The sequence below is a fragment of the Echeneis naucrates genome, chromosome 20, assembly GCF_900963305.1.
Source record: "Echeneis naucrates chromosome 20, fEcheNa1.1, whole genome shotgun sequence".
NCBI classification, from domain to species: domain Eukaryota; kingdom Metazoa; phylum Chordata; class Actinopteri; order Carangiformes; family Echeneidae; genus Echeneis; species Echeneis naucrates.
This window is the reverse complement of record NC_042530.1, coordinates 6742774-6764936: the sequence shown is the minus strand read 5'-3', so window position 1 is coordinate 6764936 and position 22163 is coordinate 6742774. Positions and strand designations below refer to the sequence as shown.

General features: G+C 39.4%; 3 protein-coding genes across 4 annotated transcripts; all 3 read right to left on the bottom strand.

Annotated features, from left to right (window-relative positions):
* Positions 1-905: 905 nt before the first annotated feature.
* On the bottom strand, positions 906-5408 carry bdh1 (3-hydroxybutyrate dehydrogenase, type 1). Its single transcript, XM_029528602.1, has 5 exons — positions 4969-5408; positions 4560-4670; positions 3824-3965; positions 3561-3713; positions 906-2553 (listed from the first exon to the last, which is right to left on the bottom strand). The coding sequence occupies exons 1-5, from the start codon at positions 5179-5181 to the stop codon at positions 2087-2089; spliced, it is 1086 nt and encodes a 361-aa protein (XP_029384462.1). The 5' UTR covers positions 5182-5408; the 3' UTR covers positions 906-2086.
* A 1032-nt stretch (positions 5409-6440) lies between these two features.
* LOC115060888 (glycogenin-1-like) lies at positions 6441-16235 on the bottom strand. Of its 2 annotated transcripts, XM_029529025.1 has the most exons (8): positions 16181-16235; positions 14272-14407; positions 13988-14162; positions 13701-13863; positions 9423-9549; positions 8071-8287; positions 7586-7624; positions 6441-7352 (listed from the first exon to the last, which is right to left on the bottom strand). In XM_029529025.1, exons 1-8 carry the CDS (start codon positions 16185-16187, stop codon positions 7191-7193), a joined length of 1026 nt encoding a protein of 341 aa, XP_029384885.1. In that variant the 5' UTR covers positions 16188-16235; the 3' UTR covers positions 6441-7190. The 2 variants fall into 2 exon arrangements, with proteins under 2 accessions (XP_029384885.1, XP_029384886.1); XM_029529026.1 differs by lacking the exon at positions 7586-7624.
* A 1302-nt stretch (positions 16236-17537) lies between these two features.
* Positions 17538-21789, bottom strand: cpb1 (carboxypeptidase B1 (tissue)). Its single transcript, XM_029529022.1, has 11 exons — positions 21725-21789; positions 21051-21126; positions 20606-20730; positions 20387-20486; positions 20197-20298; positions 20003-20107; positions 19815-19925; positions 19594-19684; positions 19221-19423; positions 18027-18111; positions 17538-17725 (listed from the first exon to the last, which is right to left on the bottom strand). The coding sequence occupies exons 1-11, from the start codon at positions 21787-21789 to the stop codon at positions 17538-17540; spliced, it is 1251 nt and encodes a 416-aa protein (XP_029384882.1).
* Positions 21790-22163: the final 374 nt, after the last annotated feature.

The following is a 22163-nucleotide window of genomic DNA, read 5'->3' as shown; positions in this document are numbered from 1 at the left end:
TTTTATGTTGTTGCAGAAAATGCCCATTATTTGATATTGTGCGTAGTTTCAAGTGACCTTACTGTAGCTGATCTCATCAAGTATAACTTTTTCATGTACAGTGTAAAAAAAAGAAAAAAAAATGTGCTGATGTTGATTCAGAAACCAGGTGTGATGTAATCATGACCTGAATCTCATGTATGAGCACCTCAAGTAACGGTATCACATATTGTTGGTTGTGAAGGAACTGTCATGGTTTCCGAGGAAATAGTTTTTTATGTCTGTATGTATTTCATATAAGACTAGTGTAAGACATTCACTTTTGCAGTTTAGCCACTTAAATATGTTAAAAAAACAAACAAAAAAAACAAAACAAAAAACAGCATCCTCGATACTTAAATGTGTCACTTGATATACGAATACAGAGCTACAGTATCTCTCTGCATAGATATTGTTATAAACTAGGATCTTTTTTTTTTTTCGTTTTACAACAACGAAGGTCGCATGAGCAGAGCCTCGTAGCTGTACAGAAATGGTTTTGAATCTGCTTAAAAAGACACCTAAGTCACTTGTGACAGATATTATCAAAAGATTTGTTGTCAAACTATTATGCTATCAAACTGTTAGTCACAATCAAGAACTACAACGCAGAAGGAGCTTTTTGGTTCTTGTCTGTCAAACAAGCCTGAGATAATCTTGAACATTAAGGTGGATTTTTTGATAATATTCAGAACAAATGGCCCATGTTTAACTTTGGTGTGTTTGTGCTGCTTCCATTTCTATGGTGTTGTTTGTCTCACAAAGCCTTGTTCTGTATGAGAGTGAAGAAAACAGATCCATGCTGCGGAATGATAAAGGCAGTGCTGTGAAAACTTAATGTCATGCTCTTAATACTGTTCTTACGGAGGGGAGATTGTCTTCAGGTGTAATAATTTAGAAGAGTTTATTAGAGTGTTCAAAAGACATAATAAACAACGTCAAAATCATAATGTACCATTTTCTTTTTGATACAAAGTTTGAATGTCTTAAGAATTTTTTTTTAAATTTGGATGCTTACGCTGTCATTTTTTTTTTTTTTAATATTTAAACTGATTTCCTAATCATTTGCACATTTTCAGGCCTTAACTGTGTTAAACTGTTTGACTTTGTAATCACTGTGCTTCAGATTTGTTCTAATTGAACCTTAATTTAGCTGATGTTGGTGACATTTACATATGTGGACCAACAGCAGATGGCTTGTGCAGGAAAACAGCAGCAGGTTTAGATGCTGCTTGACCGCCACCTGGTGGCAAACTGACCCATTACATTTACTGCCAATCTGATAATCTCAAAAACATGGACCACATTTGATCACTTTATTTGAAATCATTCTTGGAAAAAAAATGATGCATTGATTGTAATACGGTCGTTCTACATACAGAATACCTATACCCCAAAGAAGAGTGGGGCTGGGTGGTGAGATGCATCGTTTTTGTTCATGCACACCCATTCATCACATCATTCAACCCTACTGTTGCAGTAGCACGCCAGCATGGAGCATGCGAGACAAAGTGGGCTTGTGTTGTTGTTACGTAACTCCGGGGCTGAGTCAAGCCAAATCTCACCATGGCCTTACAGTAGCTGACCTCAGTTTTTTCCAGCAACAGGCACAACAGAACAGTAGGACCCTTCTCTTGAGCTCCAACTGTTTGGGTCCTCGTGCCAGTGGGGCCCCAGAAGATTCCCAAAATGCAAAAAAGCAAAATCAATTGGGGACAAAAAAAGAAGAGGAAAGAGACAATAACACCAGAGCAAGCAGGAAAGATGCAGCGTACGTCATAGCCCTGCCGATATCTAACACAAAGTAGTTACTACTTATCACGGAATATATCTGTACAGATAAAAGTTGTTTTTCGTAAGATGTAAAAAAAGCAAAGTGCAATAGTTAACTTACAGTTTAAGTACCAGTAAGTTTTAAGGCTTGGTCAGTGAATGATTTCAAGTGCTGAGGAATAAGTATCTCTCTTCAGGGTAAGACCGTTGATCTGTGCTAAACAGTTAAAAGATTTACTGCTATCTGTGGTCTGAGTCACAAACAGAGGGAGCTAACACAGGAACAGCTCCTCTTTTAGAAATAAAGCAAGTCGGATATGGCGCCAGGTAGGTGGGTGATCAGCTGCATTCTGATCCACCAGTGTGGCTCCATGGGGTTGTAGCGCGAGTAAGGCCGCTTGGACACGATGGCGTCAGTGATGTCATCCAAAACAGAAGCCACGTCCTTGTGTCCGCTGTTGCAGTAAGAACGCATGAGAGACATGTTGTGCTCAAAATGGGCTTTCCCGTAATCCTCCTTCACCTCTGAGGGTGCCTCGCTCCACAGCTTGTTGGCCGTGCTGGCTACAATGTCGCGGGTCAGAATGCCGGTGGCCACGATGAAGTTCCCTGGTTCGATTATTGACACTTTGACGTCCCAGCCCTTCATCTCGTAGCGCAGGCAGTCAGAAAAAGCTTCAACGCCGAATTTGGATACACAGTAAGGGGACCGCATGACATTTCCCATCCTCCCATACATACTGGCCACGTTCACCACACGGCCTGCAGTCCAGAAGCAGAGGACATCAGAAAAATACTCAAGCTCTTCAAACCCTTTATAAAACAATAGTTTCATGTATATAGACGACAATTTATATTAAATCCACTAACAACAAATATTATGAAATGCAATAAATGCCTTGTAAGCGCAGCTGATTAAACCTGTTAAAACTCCATGTCTGAAGTTCAACTATGGAATAAACTTCCAACTCACAGCAACCACTACTTCTTTTTAATAAGGATCAGCTGCAAAGACCCATTTTAAAAACTACCTTTTACTCAATGCATTAATGCCTTTGTTTTAGTTTACTTGATGACAGTTAATCATATTTCATTTTAAATTAATTTCATAATTCATTTACTATGCATTATTTTTCTTGTTTAAGATTTTTTTTCTCTAGCAAGAAAAGTGCTATAAGAAATTAGGTAGTGTAATATAATGTAAATATATCTTTATAGTATACAAGAGAAATATCAAAAGGTTCATGCCATTTAATTCTGGGGAGCGTTAGCAAACCTTTACCTAGCAGGATTTTAATTTACTTTTCAGGTACTTATTTTTCTGGTGATTCATCTAACCTGTTTTGTTTATATGGATTACGCAATTGTGTGTTTTTGTGTGAACAACCACTGTGAGTCACTGTGGGCCAAGTTTTATATTTTGTGCATGTGTTTCTGTTCCTGCTGTAAAACGAAGTGCTTTCTTGGGACGTGAATAAAGTTGAGTTGAGTTTTGTTTGTAGGAAAGGTTTTAAATATATCAGTTTACTACAAGCTTGTTTGAATCTTAACATTCCTGATAGAAATCATGTGACATAACTTACTGATTGGCTGCACTGTAGGAATTCTAACAATGTTAATATTTATTCATGACGAAAAAAACTATGAGGGGAAAACAAAGCTGCTTGACTGTTGAAGATGTTTGCAGTTTGGCACGACCGTTAGACACTTTTTAACTGTCATCATGTTTATTTGTCACGCTTTAATGTGTGATGAACAGTTTGATTTACCTTTGGCCCTGCGGATTAAGGGCAGAACAGCTTTGGTGACCCTGATGGTGCCCCACAGGTTGACCTCTGACACTTGCTTGTAGGTGTCCATGGAGGTGAACTCTACTTCTCCAAATGTTGAAACACCCGCATTGTTCACCACGGCCCAGAGACCTGCATCATGAACAGTGAAGGAAAGTCAAAGAGCAAAGCATAAGTACAGCTTGTTTTATGTGAGTAAGTAAAAATGGGTGCCAATTTTTATTTATTTATTTATTCATTACCTCTTTCGGGGTCATCCAGGCTGTCTTTGATATATTCCACAGCCTGGGTCACCTGCTCCTCACTGCTGACATCCAGCTGGACTACCTTCATGCGATCAGAGTGAAACTCCTCCAGCTCCTTTGCCCCGTCTCCACCTTTATCCTACACAATTATCAGTTTTCTGCAGTTACACAAACTCAGGTTAACATGCAATGTCATCAACGCTTCGAAAAAGCTCATTTGAAAGTCCACAGCAGTCTCTAAATCCAGAGGAACGCTATGATGCTCCTGTACACACTGAAGATACAACTACCACATTATCAAGTACACCTTACGAGAAGTACTACAATCAAATACAACAATCTTGCAATGAATTCCATCTTCATAAAATTTGATTTTTTCAATTTCTAGGCATCCAACATTACGGTCTGGGAAAATTTGATTTTGTGGTTCTGTTTAATTGCTTTTTCACTACATTGTTTTCAATTATTTGTTGAACCAATTAATGAATTTAATAATCATTGTAGACTTAATATTAGAAATGCCTCTCAGCTCAACAAATAACTGCAAATAGCCATTAAGTTGAATCAACACCTCTAGGAAAATAAACAAACTATTAAAAGGCATTATAACCTTCCTGGTAGAGCCCAATTGCTGTGCTGTTGATTTGGACCTCATTAGTTTTTATCTTGGCAACTTGAATTACATCTACACATACATAAATAAACGATTCCAGATTGTAGGTTTCATTCATACCTTCAGGAGACATCCAGCAAAGACTGTGAAGCCCAGTTTGTGCAGATGTTTGGCAAGAGCGTGTCCGAACCCCGTGTCACAACCTGTAATGAGCACAGCTTTCCCCTTCACCTGCAGACAGGACCAGGTCAGTCACACTTTTCTATCTTTTCCAAGAGAAGAGCGCAATCCATCTCACAATGCCAGCTTAATATGTCACAGCATAAAATTCACGCATTGGTTGTCTATAATAAACTGTATAAAGTCAAGTTACGCAATCGGAACAATCGGGACGATCCTTGTTGACAACAGCGGATCTGCTTGGTGAGAAGACACGGCTCTCTGTCTGACTGCATGTTTTCCCGTCTGATCCTGTTCAGTGTGTGTCTGTGTTCAAAGTGTTCAAACGACACCTGTCCTGACTCTTTACCTGCACCGATCCTCGGGGGATCCGGGGCGTCGCAGCACACAGCACAAACAATAAATACAGCACCACTATACACTCGCTAACGCTGCTCTCCGGCAAACCCAGCAGCCTCATGACCGCATTCAACAGAGCAGGCAGCCCGAAGCCCAGCAGGACGGTGAGGAGGACCGAGAAAAAGACGAGCAGCGCCGTCCGGAGAGCCGACTGCGGGGCCATCTTGGCGGAGCGATGTTTACTTTCCTGGCGGAGCTACTTGAAGCCTCCGGGGGTCACGGCCCGCCCCCCGGTCACATGGGGAGAGAGAAAGACGGCCAAAAAGCTGCTCAGGAAGGTGGCATGCCGGATCTGAAACTCGGTTTAAATTCGTGTTTTGTCAGATCTTTTTTGTTTGTTTTATTTTCTTAGCCCAGCTCGGCCGTCAGCCCAAATAAACTAAACTCGAGGCAACTTCCGCTCATGCGCACCAAACATCCCGGTTAAATGGTCAGATCCTGTCGAGATTACAGCATGACCGGCAGCCAGTGTGTGTTTTTTTAAGATATGTATACGTGTTACGATTTTTTGTTTTAACTGTGAAAAGTTTGGTATAACGGATCCATTTCGGTCTGACTGGAAATCTGTATTCGGCGAAACCGGAAGTAGCCGACGAGTAATGATCTTCCCAGAAACTCCGTCGAATTGACGATATTTCACAATTTGGGAAATGTTGAGAAAGGGACAGAAATGACTCAAACTGGAGTAAGATAAATATTTGTCAAATTCAGCTTAATTACTAAAACTGATCCATTAAGGCCTTTCCCAGATGTTGTAGTTTGGTCCAATGAGACATGCTGCATTCAAGTCCTACAGTAATTATAGTAAATAGTAGATATAGTAAAACCGACATGAACACCCACTGGAATTGCAATTTCCACCCGAAAAAATGATTTTTATGATACCCGAGCTGCTGAGATGAGAAACTTTGACCATTCAGCATGGCGGAGAGCAACTAAATTATTAAGGATTGTAAGCATTGTATTCAGTAAAAAGTTCCCTGCTGATGTTAGTTGGTTAGTTTGTAGCTTACATAATGCTGTGGCATGCAGTTCTTTAAAAACATCACCATTTAAACTTAGTTTCATTTAAAAAAAAATAAATAAATAAATAAAAAAAATACCATATTGATTGGTTTTACCTCCCAAGAGAAGATGGAAAGGTCAGGAAGTCAAACAGTTTTACTCACTTAACAGGTCAGGATAAACTGCAGGTCCGCCGTGCTTCACTACGACAACAAAAGCACTCGAAAACAAGGCACTTGTAATTTCCACTTCACAAATGGAAATGTTCATCTTTCCCATACCATGGCAAGGCAGCATAAGTATTCCTGGGAAATATCCCATGAAAAAAAAAAATAAATCATGTGAGCTATATTTTAAAATAGAAGTGAGCATAATCAATATCATTTTCACCAAGGAAAGAAGAAAAACCCAGCTGAACAACTTTTAATGTTTTTAATGTTTCCAGATGAAAGATTTTGTGTTACAGCCAACATCCTGTTCAAGTAAAATGCAAGAAAGTTTAAAAACTATTTATAACCACTTATTGAAAAGATGCAACTGAAGATGAAATAGGATGATGGCAGTAGAGAATGCGAGACACTAAGGCTCTATGTGTGGCGACTAAATGACCAGCTATGGCCTTTAGAAGTCTTGTAAACATGTTTTATATCCGTGCTAAACAATGGTTGTTCAGTTTTAAGCACAATAAATGAAATGCAGAGAAAAAAAAACAAATAATGCTTGCACACCGTGAGATGACCGTGTATAAAAAAAAAAAAAAAAAGTAAAAGTGAAAAGTGAAAAATGTACATTAGTGACTCCAATACTTAGTAGCAGACACGCAAGGCCCAGGTCAACTCTTGTTGCCATCTCCTTTTTCAAAAAGAGCACTAACAAAGAAAGGTATAATGCAAATGTTTTAATAACTTCCCCCCCAAAAAATGAATCACTGCTTTCATAATTTTTTTTTTCCTGACTTTCCCCACAATGTCACAGAACATGCATCAGTAGGTTAACTGAGTAATAACAGGCTTGCATAGACAGTTAAAGCCAATATTTAACTTTTGATTTTCCATTTCAATGCCTGTCTTCAAAATGTGTCGACAGTATTGGTGGTGCTCTTTGAAAGACCTGTGGTGACTTTGTTCAATTGTAAGTGCTGGATTGATACCCTGTGCCATTCCTTCTTTATTTGAGAAAAGTGTCAAGCTTTTTCTTGATATTGTCAAATGAGTCCACTCCCATGTAGTCTGCCTGACCTTGTTCCCATTTCTCTTTCCGTTCGTCTGAGGAGAGCTGGGGTTCAGGAACTTGTTCTTGTGAAGGGAAATTTTCCACCTGAGCAAATACCTGAAATGATACACAATAGTTAAATAAAGGAAAACTGAAAACGGCAGACTGAACGGTCTCTGCTGAATGCTGTTTGATGCACTGAATGGGCCACACATAGCCTTTCAAAATTAACAGCCCACAGCAAACACACAGAAGCGTTTGATTTTAGAAAAACAGTAGCAATAGCATTATAAACCAGCTGCCAACAAACTGTTATTGATTGGTAAGCTAACAAACCATTTTCTCCATACCTGTTCACTCTCAAAAGTGACCATTTCACTATGCTGGAACTTTGAGATAAATGGGAAAAACAGGAAAAAAAATAAAATAAAATAAAAAAAATAATAAAAAAAAAAAAAAGTACATCATCCAGAATTGAAAAGGAAACAAAAAAAAAAGTTCAAATAAATTAAGATGAAGAATAGCACACATGATAGCAAAAACAATACAACCCTATTTCAAACATTTCCTGAGAAAAGCCAGAAACCTTTGATGGTCAAAGGTTGTAAGCATTTTGAATTTAACAACATGTTTCTGCTACAGTGATAACATACTATATAAATTTTTTGTAATGGTATTTTACTGGCAAATTCAGAAAAATAAAAAATTTTAGTGTGTTAGACATTTGTATTGTCAAATTCTTTTTATACATATAACCCTCCGTTTCCATCTATAAAATATTCATATTATTAATCATGATTTCATATTTGATAAACAAAAACATGTTTTCATTCACCTCCACACATCCAGAGTGAAACGGCTGGTCTCCATATTGCTCATGCAGCATGGGCACTATATCACTGGAGTACAGGGTCCACCAGTCCAGGAGGAAGGTGGGATGTGTAGTAGCCTCGTGTGTGCTTCCTGCAATCTGTTTTGCTTTGGGGTCATATGTGTAACTCCATGGTTTGGTCTTCCCAAGGAAGTGGACCACCTTGGCATTGCCACCATATCTGAAATGCGCACAATACGGTAAATGAGGATTAAAATCTAGACACGAAAACACTTCACTTCAATTGTTGATGTTTGATTATGGTTCAAACTACTGAATTCAATTTTTATAATCCATTTCTCTTGAAGTTGTAATTTGTTAACACAGCCTTTTATCAAGTCACTACAACTACAAATTTGTCTGAAACAAAATCAACAAAAAGATATCACGTCTACACGTGGACGTACAATGACATTAGGACAGTTACCATGTTTATGTAAACACTTTCTGAATACCTTTGAAAAAGTTATTTAGTGTGGATACAATATATTTACAAATCCTTTCCCTGACTTTTATATCAGAGCAACAAGGCATAATTAAGGAGTAGTCAGTGACTATTAAGTGGTGTCCATCTGGAAAAACCCCCTAAGATACCAGCCAACTACATGTGTATATAAATACAGCCAAGTCGGGCCCTGAGAGGTTTCTTTAGTTCGGGGGTGGGCCTTTATTTTCCAAATCAAGTGCACTCGTACCATGCAAGCATTTCAAAATACAGCCCGCATGATTGCTAAAGGCTAAAGCTTTGCCTTATGAGGTAAATCTAAAACAGCTGAGTTTTTCCCCTTTAACCTCATGGGCCAGACGATCACAAGGACTGCACAGTGGCCAGTCCTGGTTTAGCTTGTCAGGCTTCAAACCACCTTTGCTGACAACAGCTAAATACATTTTGACCATGTTGATGACAAACCTAAAAGCTTGATGAGGTTTGTTCCCATGAGGAGAAAGGTTTATGTGCGGCTTCAGAGGCCATGCACAATGACCGGTCCTATAGGCCAACATAAAAGGTCCTAAAATAAACGGCTCTATTTTAGGATTTGTATCAGCTGTTGGGAGCTCAGGATGGATATCAAACCATGAAGCCTGCTGGAAGACTCTCGGGCAGAGCAGCCAGAGTCTTACTACTCGTATAGTCTCACTCGTCATGTCACGACGTGACTACACATTCATGTGATCGAGTGTCTTCTTACACTTTGGCTCCGTAGCTAATAGAAAAGGTTTCAGTAACACAGCAACTCCCTACTGAAACATTGTGTATGTTTTTTTTTTTTTTTTTATTGTTTTGTTTTTAGACACCTTGGTAGACAGATACTCACTGTTTGAATGCTGGAAGATAAGTGTAGATTGCTATGCTGCTGAGGTTGTAGATGAAGGGAAGGTGTTTTGATATGTCAGCTGTTGCCCAGTTGTTGAAGAAGCCATTCAAAACACCTTGGTCTCCCCCTGCAACAGAAAAAAGAAATAGTCATGGTCATTATGCTGAAAGGCAATTCAGACATGTGAAATATAATCCACTTTTCTTGAATAATAGTCACAAATATTAAGTTATCAAGTTTGCTTTGATTGAACAAATATTTAATTGAATAAATGAGATTGGAATGGAGATGAAACTAGTATTTAGACACAACCCCAGTGACCACTAAAACAAGCCACGTTTTAAAATTCCTTCCGAAGGGCAACGTTTCAGAAGTGTTAACAGGAAAAATCAGAAGTGCCTTTATGTCTGACGCGTTTGTGTTAGTGTGGACATGATACAAGATCCTGCTTTGGTGGTGTAAACAGCCAACTTAGCTTACAAAATGCTTGTTTTGAAATGCTTTCACAGGTTTAGTGGATGACAGAGCTCAGTGTAAGAGGACAAGCATTGGAGTCAGATGATCTGTACACCTGTGACAGCAAGATTAGTTTGTCTTTCCACTTGCATTGAACGTCAGTCCAGATATATCAAGAGACTGAAGGCAGGCTTGTGACTACTCCACAGTAGTGATGGCTTGTTCAACTGATATTGAGCAATAACAGAATCCCCCATTCTTAAAACTGTTTAATCCATTAGTCCAATTCAAAATCTGCTCAGCGACACTAGAAGCCTTTCAGAGACAGTGTTTATCTATACCTGGCCGATGCATCATGCTGGCCTATGACTTCAATGCAAAACTGAAAAGGAACAGCCGAACTCCAAAGGAAGTGAAAAATGTCCCAGGGATTACGCTGAATATTCAGACTAAGTGAGTAACCATTAAAGCCAGTATAATTTAATTTTGTTGTGTGCTTAGGGATGCATTAATAGAAATGCATGTCATATTAGAACCAAATAAATAATTTAGACATTCAAAAGTACATTCATTATCGTATCGGCATCAAGAAAAAAAAAAAAATTCAAATATAAAAAAGGGCTATTCATGACTAGTCAGCTTTAAGTAATTGAACTAGACAAGCATTTAAAATGTTTTGTCTCCGTCTTTGAGCTGCTGATGTGAATTAACGTCACCCTCTGGATTAAAACGTGTTATGGTTTGCTTTTCAGTTGCCTACAAACCCAGGCACCTGATTGAAGGGCTGTACAGTCACTCATCCTTGTTCAATTCAGATAATTTAGCACAGGGGCAGGACTTGACTTGGTGGGGGTTACACATCTAATGTAAATTATATTTTAGGTATAAAAGCAGAGCAGAAGAGAACCTTTACTCAAAACGAGAGGAGAGGAGAAAAAAAAAAAAAAAAACCAGCAACCCCTTTATCAATTGTTTTTCAACAGACCAACAAGTCTGTAACTCAAAAAAAAAAAAAAAAAAAAAAAAAAAAAAAACCAGCAACCCCTTTATCAATTGTTTTTCAACAGACCAACAAGTCTGTAACTCAAAAAAAAAAAAAAAAAAAGCAACAATCTATTTGACAAAAGCTCATTCATTCATTCATTCAAAGCACTTGTGCTGAAATAGTAGACTGACACTGGCACAAGTTGAGATATTGGTTGTGAATAGAACTTTTACATGTTGCTCCTCAAAAGCACAGGCATGCAAACACTATGAAACCACAGAGTGCGACAGAAATTTAAAAAATAAATAAATAAATAAATAAATAAATAAAACAAAAGAAGCACACAGAGCAGCTGTTCGTAAAACCCAACAACCTTCACTGGGGATTTCAAAACTCAACATGGGACTGAGTATCTTCATTTTGAGGGGATGACCAAAGCTCTGCAAGAATGTGCATCCAACTCTGCCAGTTTGTCTTGGCAGCAGACAACAGTGAGAGCCCAGATGCAGAACTAAAGCCTCAGGGTTCAATACATTTTCTTGTTGCCTTTCCTCAGGAATATTTCAGTATCATCCATGATCTGCAGGGGGACACAGAGGTTTGTGTGTCCATCATGCTGATAGAGCTGACCTGGCGTCCTAAAGGTCAAAGCAGCTTCAACTCATACCCTAGTACACATGAAAAGACTATCCATGTCTATAAATAAGACAGCTTTACTCATTAGCATACCAACAGGCATAGAGGGACTGGCATCACATTGGAATATTGGACACAGTAATATTAATAAAATTATGGTGGGAATTGCAGCAGCTTCTCTGAAAAAATTAAGACAATAGGGTCTTTTGTATTGGGCTTTGACTGTGATGGAAAAATTGCTGCCAACAAACACTTGTGGCAGACAGAAGGAATCAGCACTTGAAAGCATTGGCTACTGCTAAACAAACTAATTGGTTTTTCCAAAGAACTCTCCCCCATGGCATTTTTTCTCCACACTGTCACAAGGGAAAACAGCTTGCCATTTAATGAAACAAAGGTTCAATGCTACAAAAGGACTACAGACTAGCCCAGATTTTCCAAATTTTAACCATACGTTTCTTTCAGCATTACAACTTCCAATGTTGTGTAATCGCTAAGCTCTTAACACCTTTGAATGTTTGTTTTTGGGATTTTAGTTTTTTTAATAGCTTTACCAACATATCAGATACTAAAGCTGTTTTTATTTTATCACAAAGATACATAATGAATGATGCATGTAGGTCCTTCCTGACTTTGAAAATGTACAACATAGTAAAATTCATTACTTGTGTCTCAGTTTGGACTTTCAACCACAACTCATTGACCTTCATTACTTAATACTGCTGTCTCAGTTGTCAGGGGGGTGTCATCACTTGACCTCATGGTAGTTATGCAGTAGCAGGATAGCCATATATGTTCCTTAGTCAGGTGAGAGTGCAACTGAGATGACTCCACTGGCAAATGATGTCCACGAGCTTTCGTTAAAAACTTAGAAAAAGCTAGTCAGTAGAAGAAAAAAAAACACAGATGTGTTGGAGACCGAGTCAAGCTATTCAGTAACCAGAGAGCGCTGTCAAGTTTAACTCAGTCTAAAATGTGTAACTTAGAACATGACAATAATTTTAACTTTAATAATGACTTTGATATCTATATAAAAGTTCTAATGCGGCGCTAAATTTATTAACAAGGAATTCCACAAACTGTAGCTGAAAATGTCATGAAATTTATGTAAAAAAAAAAAAAAAAAAAAAATTACGTAGAGTAAGATCAAAGTATTAAAAAGTCATGTAAATGCATTATCCATTAAAATGTTTAATTACTCTCCACCTGGGGTTTTAATTTTGGGTTATTGGTAAAGGATTCTAACTTAATGTAAGCTCATCACGGCATTGATAGTTCTTTGCTATTTCAAAAACTATGTGACGCTCCACTGAGGTGTTGTAATTTTATATACTAGCTAGGTTCAAAGGTTTAAAAGGATATTAATAAAGCTAGGCATGATTTATTGCAGCACTATGGAAAATGTTTACCAGACATACCAAGATCCTTAAAAAAAAAAAAAAAAATTTTGCTGTTTCACAGAACGATCATAAAATAGTCTTTTTTCTGGGATGCAAATGTGATAAACTGGTAGGATGACACCACATCCCTTAGTCAGGTAGACCGATGATCTTTTCAGCCTATGATTTGATAGAAGCTGTCAGGCAAACACTATATGAAGCAAAAACAACCACGATTCAGTCACATTACAGTGTGCACCATAGAGAAGAGCCGCTGAATGCCAACCAGTACTCTGTACATAACAGGGCCTCTCAAATTTAACCTTCACCCAACCCCAGCAAGCCCCTGAGAATAACTCAGCCAAGCTAGACTCCTGGTGACAGGAGGGCCTTGTGTCTGGGCTCAGGGCTTGATAAAGGCCTTACTTAGGGCAAAATATAAACAAGCTCAGTTAAACATCATGTTTCCAAGAATTTAATGTTAGTCAGTGCAGGTCAAAGCATAAATGTTTGTATGTGACTGGGGAGGAGGAAAAAAAAAAAAAAAAAAAAAAAAGCGATATCAAAACTCAAGTGTGAAACCAGAAATTGTTGATATTAAATTCTGTCTTGTGATGCATTTGGCAATGATGTGACACTGCACATATCAATGTTCTTATTTAACTGAATTTATGACTAAGCAATATTCCCAAAAAAGGTAACATCTTCAAAAGGTTGTTTTATCAAACCATCAGAAATTTTGATAAACATCTCAGCCCAAAACAAGATGCACACTACGCAACTATGAATGTGACAAAGGATGAGCGCGTCCCTCCTGCTTACCGTCAAAGCTGCCATGCTCTGTAGAATACTGAAGTAGTTTTCCATAGGTCTCCACTGAAGGACTAAAAACGAACACACCAGAGTTGAAGCAGTCAGGCCATCCAGGGTCAGGAGCAGCTGACAATTCTTCTCTGTCAAACAGCTCGTCTATATTCGAAAGAACCTAAGATGCATCAACACAAATACAAGCAGATGGGTTTAATCACAGACACACTGATAGTTAATGTGCAGCAATAAAAAGCATCTTAAAGTTCTACTGCTAAATGAAAAGGTTTAGTTGGTTTCACCAGTGTGTCTGCGTCCATGAAAACACATTTTGAATAATGTGTGAGGGTCCAGCAGTGCAGTTTGGTGAAGGTGCAGCCCAGGTCAGGTCTCTTCATCATGGCCAGGTGAGCTGTGTCACCACTGTCCATCACATCCACCACCCGCACCTCATCAAAGATCATCTTCAACACAGACCTAATAATTCACAATATAATTAAATGAAACATCAACCATCGAGATGGAAAACAACAAAATCTCCCAATGTCATTCATGAACATTCATAAATGCCACCGAGGTTTCTTACTGGCAAGGCTCTGAAACTTGGGGGCCAATGAGGGCCACCAGCTTCTTGGATGTATTGTGATTGCGCAGAGACTTGCCCAAAACCATGGCTCCCCGTGCATAGTTGTCATTTGTTGCCAACGTCACAAAAGCCTGATCTGTAAAGGAGAAAAACAGGATTACAGGTTAGCCACTTTGAGGATGAAGCTACCCTTCTGATCAAGATCACAATTTCATTTTTGTTGTTTTTATAAAAAAAAAAAAAAAAACTGAAGTGGTTGTAGCTCATGTATTATCAACACAGTTTCTGCACATGTACTTTTAAAGTCGCATTTTTAATGCTTTTAGTACTACTAGTAGTCATCATCAACCTCACTCACAAGTGGATCCTGTTTTAAGATTGTCCAAATTTATCTCCTACATACTTGTTGATTTTCTACATATTCAAGTGTTTGTTTTTGGGTTTATGTTGGGTTTCCTTCTACTTCCCTTTGTGAAAGACATTTCCAAGAATACTTAAACAAGAAAATACAACTGACTGAAACAGACACACTGAGGAAACAAATGTCTTGCTATAGACAGACTTCTTTCAGGATTACGAGATGTAGATTAAAACAAAAAAAGAAAAAAGGAAAAGCCTAATATGCAAAGTGTTACACCAATTGCTTTTTTAAATGCCCTTTTGCTCATACTGGATATATTTTATTCTTTAAACCCATTAATACCATAAAACACCAGGCAACATAAACATACCAATCAATCTGAATTAATCAAGTCTTTAAGTAATTGAAACCAACTGTCGCTTCAATTACTTAAAAAGACCCAGTTTTACCACAGGCAATAGGACCTCATTAGAAGAGTTCTCACTTGTTTAAGGAACAATAAAAGCTCAGTAATGTTCACCAAATTTACTGTCTCATTAAGGTGAATTTTATTTGCAGTTTGGTGCAGACTCTGTACAACCACCTCTCAAAGCAGGGAGGAAAGTCTGTCAGCAACCTGCCAAGTCATGTCTCTGAACAATGACTTGCCTGTGAGAGCACATATAAATTGAGATGATGAAATCAGCATGGCAGCTGTGTGCCTGTGGCATGTGGACCACAGTCAATCCCACACGGATTGTATATCAACAACTTGGTGCCATAACATCAATAATGGGCAAAGAAAACACAACATCACAGAGCGCAGCGTTCGCCATCAGTGCTGCCAGGAAAGTTTGCTCTGTTTCTCTGCTTCTTCACAGCTTCACGCCTGCCATCTCCCTCACACCCCCTTTTGCGATTGGTGCAACTCCGGCCTGGGCTGTAGTATTTATAATAGTAGCCAAAACCCACCGCACAACCAAACACACAATTCAGTCACTCAGGAACCGTACAGACAGCATCTCCTTCCATTTTGACTGTGTTGGAGAGGTAAAACTGTCCTGGAGAATCAGGACATAAAGGATGAGGGTTCTCAATCTCAGGATCTAAAATCTAGCTTTTATGTCATGCATGAGAAGTTTTAAACCTTTTTACATCCACCAAAATGTTTGTTCCATTGGTTTCTGGACTGGAGCACCCAGTGAAATGGCATGTTACACCAACATTAAAGCCTGTCAGTCACCTCTCAGACATGGCTGACAGCCTCATGTCATGAAATTAGCATGTGAAGTCGATAGACAGTCAAACACAGGTGGAGTCAACGTGTGCTTGCTTTGGGAAGTTCACTCAAGGTAGGTGGGAGAAAAAAAAAAAAAAAAAAAAAGACACAACATTATTGCCCAACATGCAGAGTCAGAGCGAACAAACATACCCACACACTAATCACAACATTAGCAAAAAACACAGATATTCACTGCTGCTGAAGTTTGTTTACAGGCTGCAAACGAGTACAACACGCTTTGTTTGTTTGTTTTTAGCGTCAGAAAAGTTTAAAAAAAAGCGACCTACCAGCCATGACTGAAGAAGGAGCCCGGACTGGAGCAGCCGGCAGCGTCGGGCTGAGCGGAAGGCTGGCGGAGCACACACACACGGATTTATAGCAGCGGAGCGCCACACCCACCTGCTCCCATCAGGAAGCGCTTCATACCGCTCAGCCACGCGCCGACCTGCGTTCAGGAAAACCAATCAATAAATACAGTAAAAAGTGGATGCTGTATCATTGAGGGAGATGGAGGAGATGTCACATGTGCAGCCTTGACCTTTTGAACGTCTGCCCTGTGTCTCTGCTGTCTGCTGCCAGCTCAACTTATAACAATGTGAAATCCACGGAGATGCTGACCTCAGGAACAACGTGTGCCCACATTTATTTGGCTTTTTGTCTCCATCTGGTGGAGTAAACGTCCTACAGCAGGGCAGGAAGGGATAAACGGGGCAATGGAGGCCACACTTCGGACTGTGCAACCCAATAGTGCATTATTTCTGTTTTTGTCAATACTTGTGAAGGATCAGAGGAAGTTGTGTTTAATACTTTCAATGTGTGTTTGGATTACACTGGCAGTTTAACTCAAGTGCACATGAATAGGCATTTGACATGCAAACCTTCCTAAAGTGTTGATATTTAAGCAGAAATATGAACAATGACTGGCCAATTGTAGAAAATTGTTGATAAAATCTTATTTAATTGCTTCAATATCCAGTCAGTAAAGATTACATTTTTTCGCTCTTTGCGTGCCAGTGCAGCCAGATTCCTTGCTGCTCCTTAGCTCCTTTATTTCCTCTACTTAGGGAGACACGTGGTTGTGTGGATACGGTCCCAGGGAGTAGTCCATGGTTGTGCTGCAGGACTGATATCCTTAAAACCTGATACTCTCACTGGCCTTTCCTGCACCACTGGAACAACGCCAGCTGAACAAGAGGGATCGGCAGGGTTCAAAGACGCTGAGTGTAGTAGAGTGTAGTGGCTTCTTTTGTTCACTGAAGCAATGTCTTGTTTAATTACACAGATAATGAGTTTTATATAATCCTGGATATGTTTTACAACAAAAGCAGAAGACATGTTTTCTGGGCTTGTCGTGATCAGGTGCACACTATATTCCTACTTTGTTGCATATTTTCATCCAAATAACAGCAGCTTAGTCCTCCAGACACTGTACTATCATATACACATAAAAATTGATTCAGCATGTGGTGATGGATCATTGATTTTATTGTTTGCACTCATCTTGACATTCTGTCAAGCACAGCGAGGAAACATGGCAGGTGGTGTCCGTAGCCATGGATACAGGCTGGATATATGGCTGGGGGCTGGGGGCTGGGGGTTGGTACAGAAGAGCTGAATTGGCAGGGGTCCTGGCAGTTCCACTCGTTAATAGAGGTTCTTCTGCACATAGTCAGCAATGTACTTGACGGCCAGCATGGTCTCCTCACATGTGGGCTTGATCTGAGACTCAGGCAGCAGGAAGCCATAACGACCAGTGTCACGCAACTCGAAGGTGTAGGAATATTTCACTCCCAGGTCGTAGGCCCAGTCGTCAGAGCCTCCAGCAGCGGGGTCTGAGGGCAAATAAGGAGAGGGGGATCATTCAGTAGGAGTAGGATATGCTGATGATCAGGGACAGCCTGGGTGTGTTTTCATATAAATTCATCTTCCAGGGGCCAAGAAATCCTTTGTTTTTTTCAGTATAGCCTTGGCTCCTGATAAGCCTTTTTTTTTTTTTTGCCTCTAGAGGCAACAAAGGGTTTGTGTATGATGAAGGCATCAGAATACGCTCATGCAGAAGTGGTGAAAATAGATTATCAAGCATCCTCTCAATACACAATTTCCCCATGGAAAGCAATGCACCATTGTACTTACAGATGGTAGCAGCACCAGGTCCGCTGGTGTAACGGGTGCCGTACAAACTGCGCAGAGCAGCAGAAGCTCCCTCAGCAACCTTCAGCTACAGTTCAGAGAGGAGAAAAATAGACGTGTTAAAACCTTATCTGCTGGAAATATACAGGTGTAAACACAACAAAATATTATCACAGAACACTGACAATAAAGCCTGTTATACCCTTCAGTCTACAACCTCTGCCAAGAATAGCAAAGCCCTTGCATGTAAAGAATTGAGTAACTCTAAGATGTATCGCTCATGAATTCAACATTTGGTGTATAAATGGGAGTTTATATGTTTTCAAAATAAATTCAAATATCTTGGCCAGGAACAAAACCTGTACATAAACAGACATCTATTCAAATAAATCTGGTAGCAAGAAAGGTAATCCCCCCCGCTGCGGCCAGAAGAACCACCATTCATTATTCTAGGTCAAACTGAATATTTCCACTGATATTACAACACAAAGTAGAAAAGCTCCAGTAATGTCCGGCAGGAAATGAAACCTCAAGAGCAATGTGCAGATGGGAAACGGTATTTCTGGATGGGCAAATGAGTTAAGACAGATCCCCGGAGTTCTTTTGTTCCGTTAAGTGTTAGAAGAGTGCTCAAATTACATGTGAATAATCGGGAGGCAGAAATGTGATTTGCCTCAGTTAGTGTGAGAGCTGGTGTAGGAGTGTGAGTGTTAACTATGCAGCCCTGGGACACCCCAGTGTGAGGTAAAAGAGCCATGAGAATGAAGCATATGATCAGGGAGTAAATGATTTGCGGCAGCTAAGTGTCTTCTTTAGATAGAAGTCATAATGGGGCTTGGCTGAATTCTTGCTTAAGCTTCTGGAAACACCTTTGGAGTTATTATGTTGGAAGTTTCTATGAAGGCACCTTCGTTTGATTTGTGGATATTTTCTGAATGGCAATTTTACAGTTATTTCTAAATATTTCTTTTTCTTTTACACTTCTGACATGTCTGATGCAAAAACCAAACACTGACAATAAATCTGGTGATATATGAAAGGAAAATCAATTTCAGGGTGTGCGTATTTGTGCACCATAGTACTACATGCGACTCTGCCATGATAATCAATGTTTAAAATTTGTGAACATAGTCACTGTCACCATCTTTTTCAGCTGAATGTGCAATGCGTACTTTATGGCAGATGAGAAAGACTTACGAGCTCGCTGTGGGTTGCAGCCAGCTCAAAGGTGTAAGAGTAGGGGAAGAGCAGCAGCTGGGAGTAGGAGTGGATGGTAATGTAGGCCTTGATGATGGACTTGTTGTTGCGGATGAAGTTAGCAACATTCTGGACCTCGATCTCAGACTCAGGACGGGAACCACAGTAAGTGTCGCTGCAGGGGTTGCTGGAGGCTCCAATAGCTGAAATTAAAAGCATGTTATGGAAAGCCATATTAAATTTTGCAGAACTTAACAGTTTTCACGCAAGTTATAAACTATCCTCTGTGACGCTGGAGGTCTGAAAAAATAACCCTGCAAAACAAATGAGTATTTTGAGAACTGTAGAATTCAAGGTTTTTGAAACCACTTACTGCACCAGCCAGCATCAAAATTCCTGTTGGGATCAGCTCCAATGCAGCTGGAGCCAGATTTCTTGGAACGAGTTTTCCTCCACATCCTATTCTAAAGTTTCAAAGCGAGTAAAATAATCGTCAGTCACGCATGAAGCAAAACAACAAACAGATTAAGATAATAATAAAGAATGGTCTCTATTGGGGTTACTTATAAACTTAGACTTAAAATTGTAACATACCCTCTTGTGGGTGTAGTCATAGCCATCAATATTGAAGACGGGCAGGACAAAAACATCCATCTGGTTGAGCAGACTGGTCATCTGAGTATCCGTGCCATAGGTGGACAGAGCCTGAGGGAAAAAACTATTGTAATATCTGGGAGTTTTCCAAATGCTTGTTTGCCATGCAGTCCAGGTGTCCACATTACCTCCCTGACAAACCACTGGCAGAAAGCAGGAGAGATCCATTCTCTGGCGTGGATACCACAGTCCATGAAGATGGCAGGCTTTGCAGAACTGGACTTCTTGCCAAGCTGTGGTTGTTGGAGGTTATCATAAAACATGTGTTAGTTATAATTGTATGAAGACTTACAAACATATCATCATGTTAATCCTGACTTACCTTGAGGATAGTCATGGTACGTCCCTCATAGGTGTTACCAATGACCTGCTTACTGATCAGACTGGGGTTGGAGGAAGCAATAGAGCCAATCCAGGACTGGATCTGAAAAAGAAGAAAGGTCAGCATAAGAATAAGAAATAACAATCATGTCAGGATTGGGTTTATGATTTTCAATGCTTTTGTCTTGTACATTGTCCCAGCTGTTGTACTTGGTGTAGCTGTGGGTTCTGGGAGAGGCCTCCTCGTCAGCCTGGTCTTCAACAGCAGTCTGCAGATCCTCAATAAGGATCCTGAGATTAATTTAAAGCGTCAAAATCTGAAGTGAGTGACTCAAGATCAATACCAATTTGAGATGTTTTGTTCTCATGTGTCTTGACTGCACATTTTGGATCTTTGTCTGGTGACTTACTCGTGCTCCATGTCATTCTGATGCAGAATTGTGTACACCATATCGAGGTACATGGCAGGCACACGGATATCCACATTGATGTCAATAGTCACCAGCTCAGGGCTCTCGGGTCTCCAGAAGTCGACCTGCAGATGGCGGCAAAGTCAAACAGTTGAACATTTTGAAGCACTCGGATATAAAATCCAAACACAACACCTCTGCTAATTAAACAAGCAAAAAGAAGGTGCTTGGTATGGATATGATATATAACATTTGTGACAAAGTATTTAAAATAAATATTTCTGAGAAAAAAGGTGCTGTTAAAAATAAAACATATACTGAGTTTATTAGAAGAATCAAAGAGATCCAGTTTACTCTCTTCCACCATTAGCAAACCAATGAAGCCCAGGCAGCGAGGGAGATTAGTGCTGTTGAAGGGGGGATGCATATGAACGTGCATTGGTACCTCGATGTTCTTAGCCAGCTCCTTAATGAGGGTGACATGCTCATCAAGTACAGGCTTCAGACGGAAGACTTTCTCACTGGTGAAAAAGAGAGAGCTCACTAAAACAGGACAATTGAGAAAAAAATGCACGGTTCTTAATACAGGACGTTAACTTTTTTTACAAATATTCAGAAAACACAAACAAGTGCAAACTTTTGACAAAATTAAATTAAGATACATTTTTTTGTTATTATTAAACAAGTTTTTCTGTAGTGCATTAGCTTTTGTAAATAGTATCATCCACCGTGCTGCATCATTTAGCCACCATAATCTATAAGAGAATACACACAAATACTTTTTAAATTCCAACTCTGTGTCATCGTAAAAAAGAAATACTTCTAAATTAGACTCCACCAGCACAAATTGCATCAGATGAGTGTGTGTGTTTTTCTAAAATTTCAGTACAAAATTACAGACGCATATCTAACCAGAAACTTGCCATTTTGGCTTAAGACCAAAGTTACAAAAAAAAAAAAGGCTTTCTTCATAAACATGCCATCATCTTCTTTGTTTGCATATTTTTGCAATGTGCAAAAACTGACTGCTGACCAGCACTACATTTAGGATCTTTACAGTCATAGTGTGACAAAAAAATGGAAAGATGTCATGTTTTATCCTTCAGATTTCAAATTTACCCCTCAAAGCGAGTGATGTCAGCCAGGGCAACAGCCACCAATCCAAAGAGCAGGAGAACCTTCATGTTGGCAGTGAGGCTGATCTGGGTCCAGGGCAGTACTTATAACCCCTAACCTGCCACTCATCCACCAATCCCAGTGTGCAATGCTCCAACATGTCATACATCCCCCCTATTTTTAGATGTTACATGGACAACCTTAGCCTGACCTCACAAATAGTCAATGATTAATAGATACTGCAATCATTTGGGAAAACTCTGGGTTCTTATATTACTGTAATAGTTGTTTAATTTCAGATCAGATGTTATTTCTGGATATTTGGTTCATAATCACATATTTTCCTCATGATTCTAAAACATGAGGTAATAACAATAAAACAAGACTTTAGACTAGATTTTCCAATTTTATTAATTTTCTCATATATTCACAAACTGTACAA

Excerpts from the sequence above, each read along its gene's own strand:
- bdh1 (XM_029528602.1), bottom strand. The coding sequence starts at position 5,181 with ATGGCCCCGCAGTCGGCTCTCCGGACGGCGCTGCTCGTCTTTTTCTCG. Across the intron at positions 3,966-4,559 it reads TTGCTGGATGTCTCCTGAAG|GATAAAGGTGGAGACGGGGC; the intron begins GTATGAATGAAA and ends ATAATTGTGTAG. Across the intron at positions 2,554-3,560 it reads CTTAATCCGCAGGGCCAAAG|GCCGTGTGGTGAACGTGGCC; the intron begins GTAAATCAAACT and ends TCTGGACTGCAG.
- LOC115060888 (XM_029529025.1), bottom strand. Across the intron at positions 9,550-13,700 it reads AGAGCATGGCAGCTTTGACG|GGGGAGACCAAGGTGTTTTG; the intron begins GTAAGCAGGAGG and ends TTTCTGTTGCAG. Across the intron at positions 8,288-9,422 it reads TATCTTCCAGCATTCAAACA|ATATGGTGGCAATGCCAAGG; the intron begins GTGAGTATCTGT and ends TGCGCATTTCAG.
- cpb1 (XM_029529022.1), bottom strand. The coding sequence starts at position 21,789 with ATGAAGGTTCTCCTGCTCTTTGGATTGGTGGCTGTTGCCCTGGCTGAC. Across the intron at positions 20,731-21,050 it reads AGCTGGCTAAGAACATCGAG|GTCGACTTCTGGAGACCCGA; the intron begins GTACCAATGCAC and ends CGCCATCTGCAG. Across the intron at positions 20,487-20,605 it reads CAGAATGACATGGAGCACGA|GATCCTTATTGAGGATCTGC; the intron begins GTAAGTCACCAG and ends AATTAATCTCAG.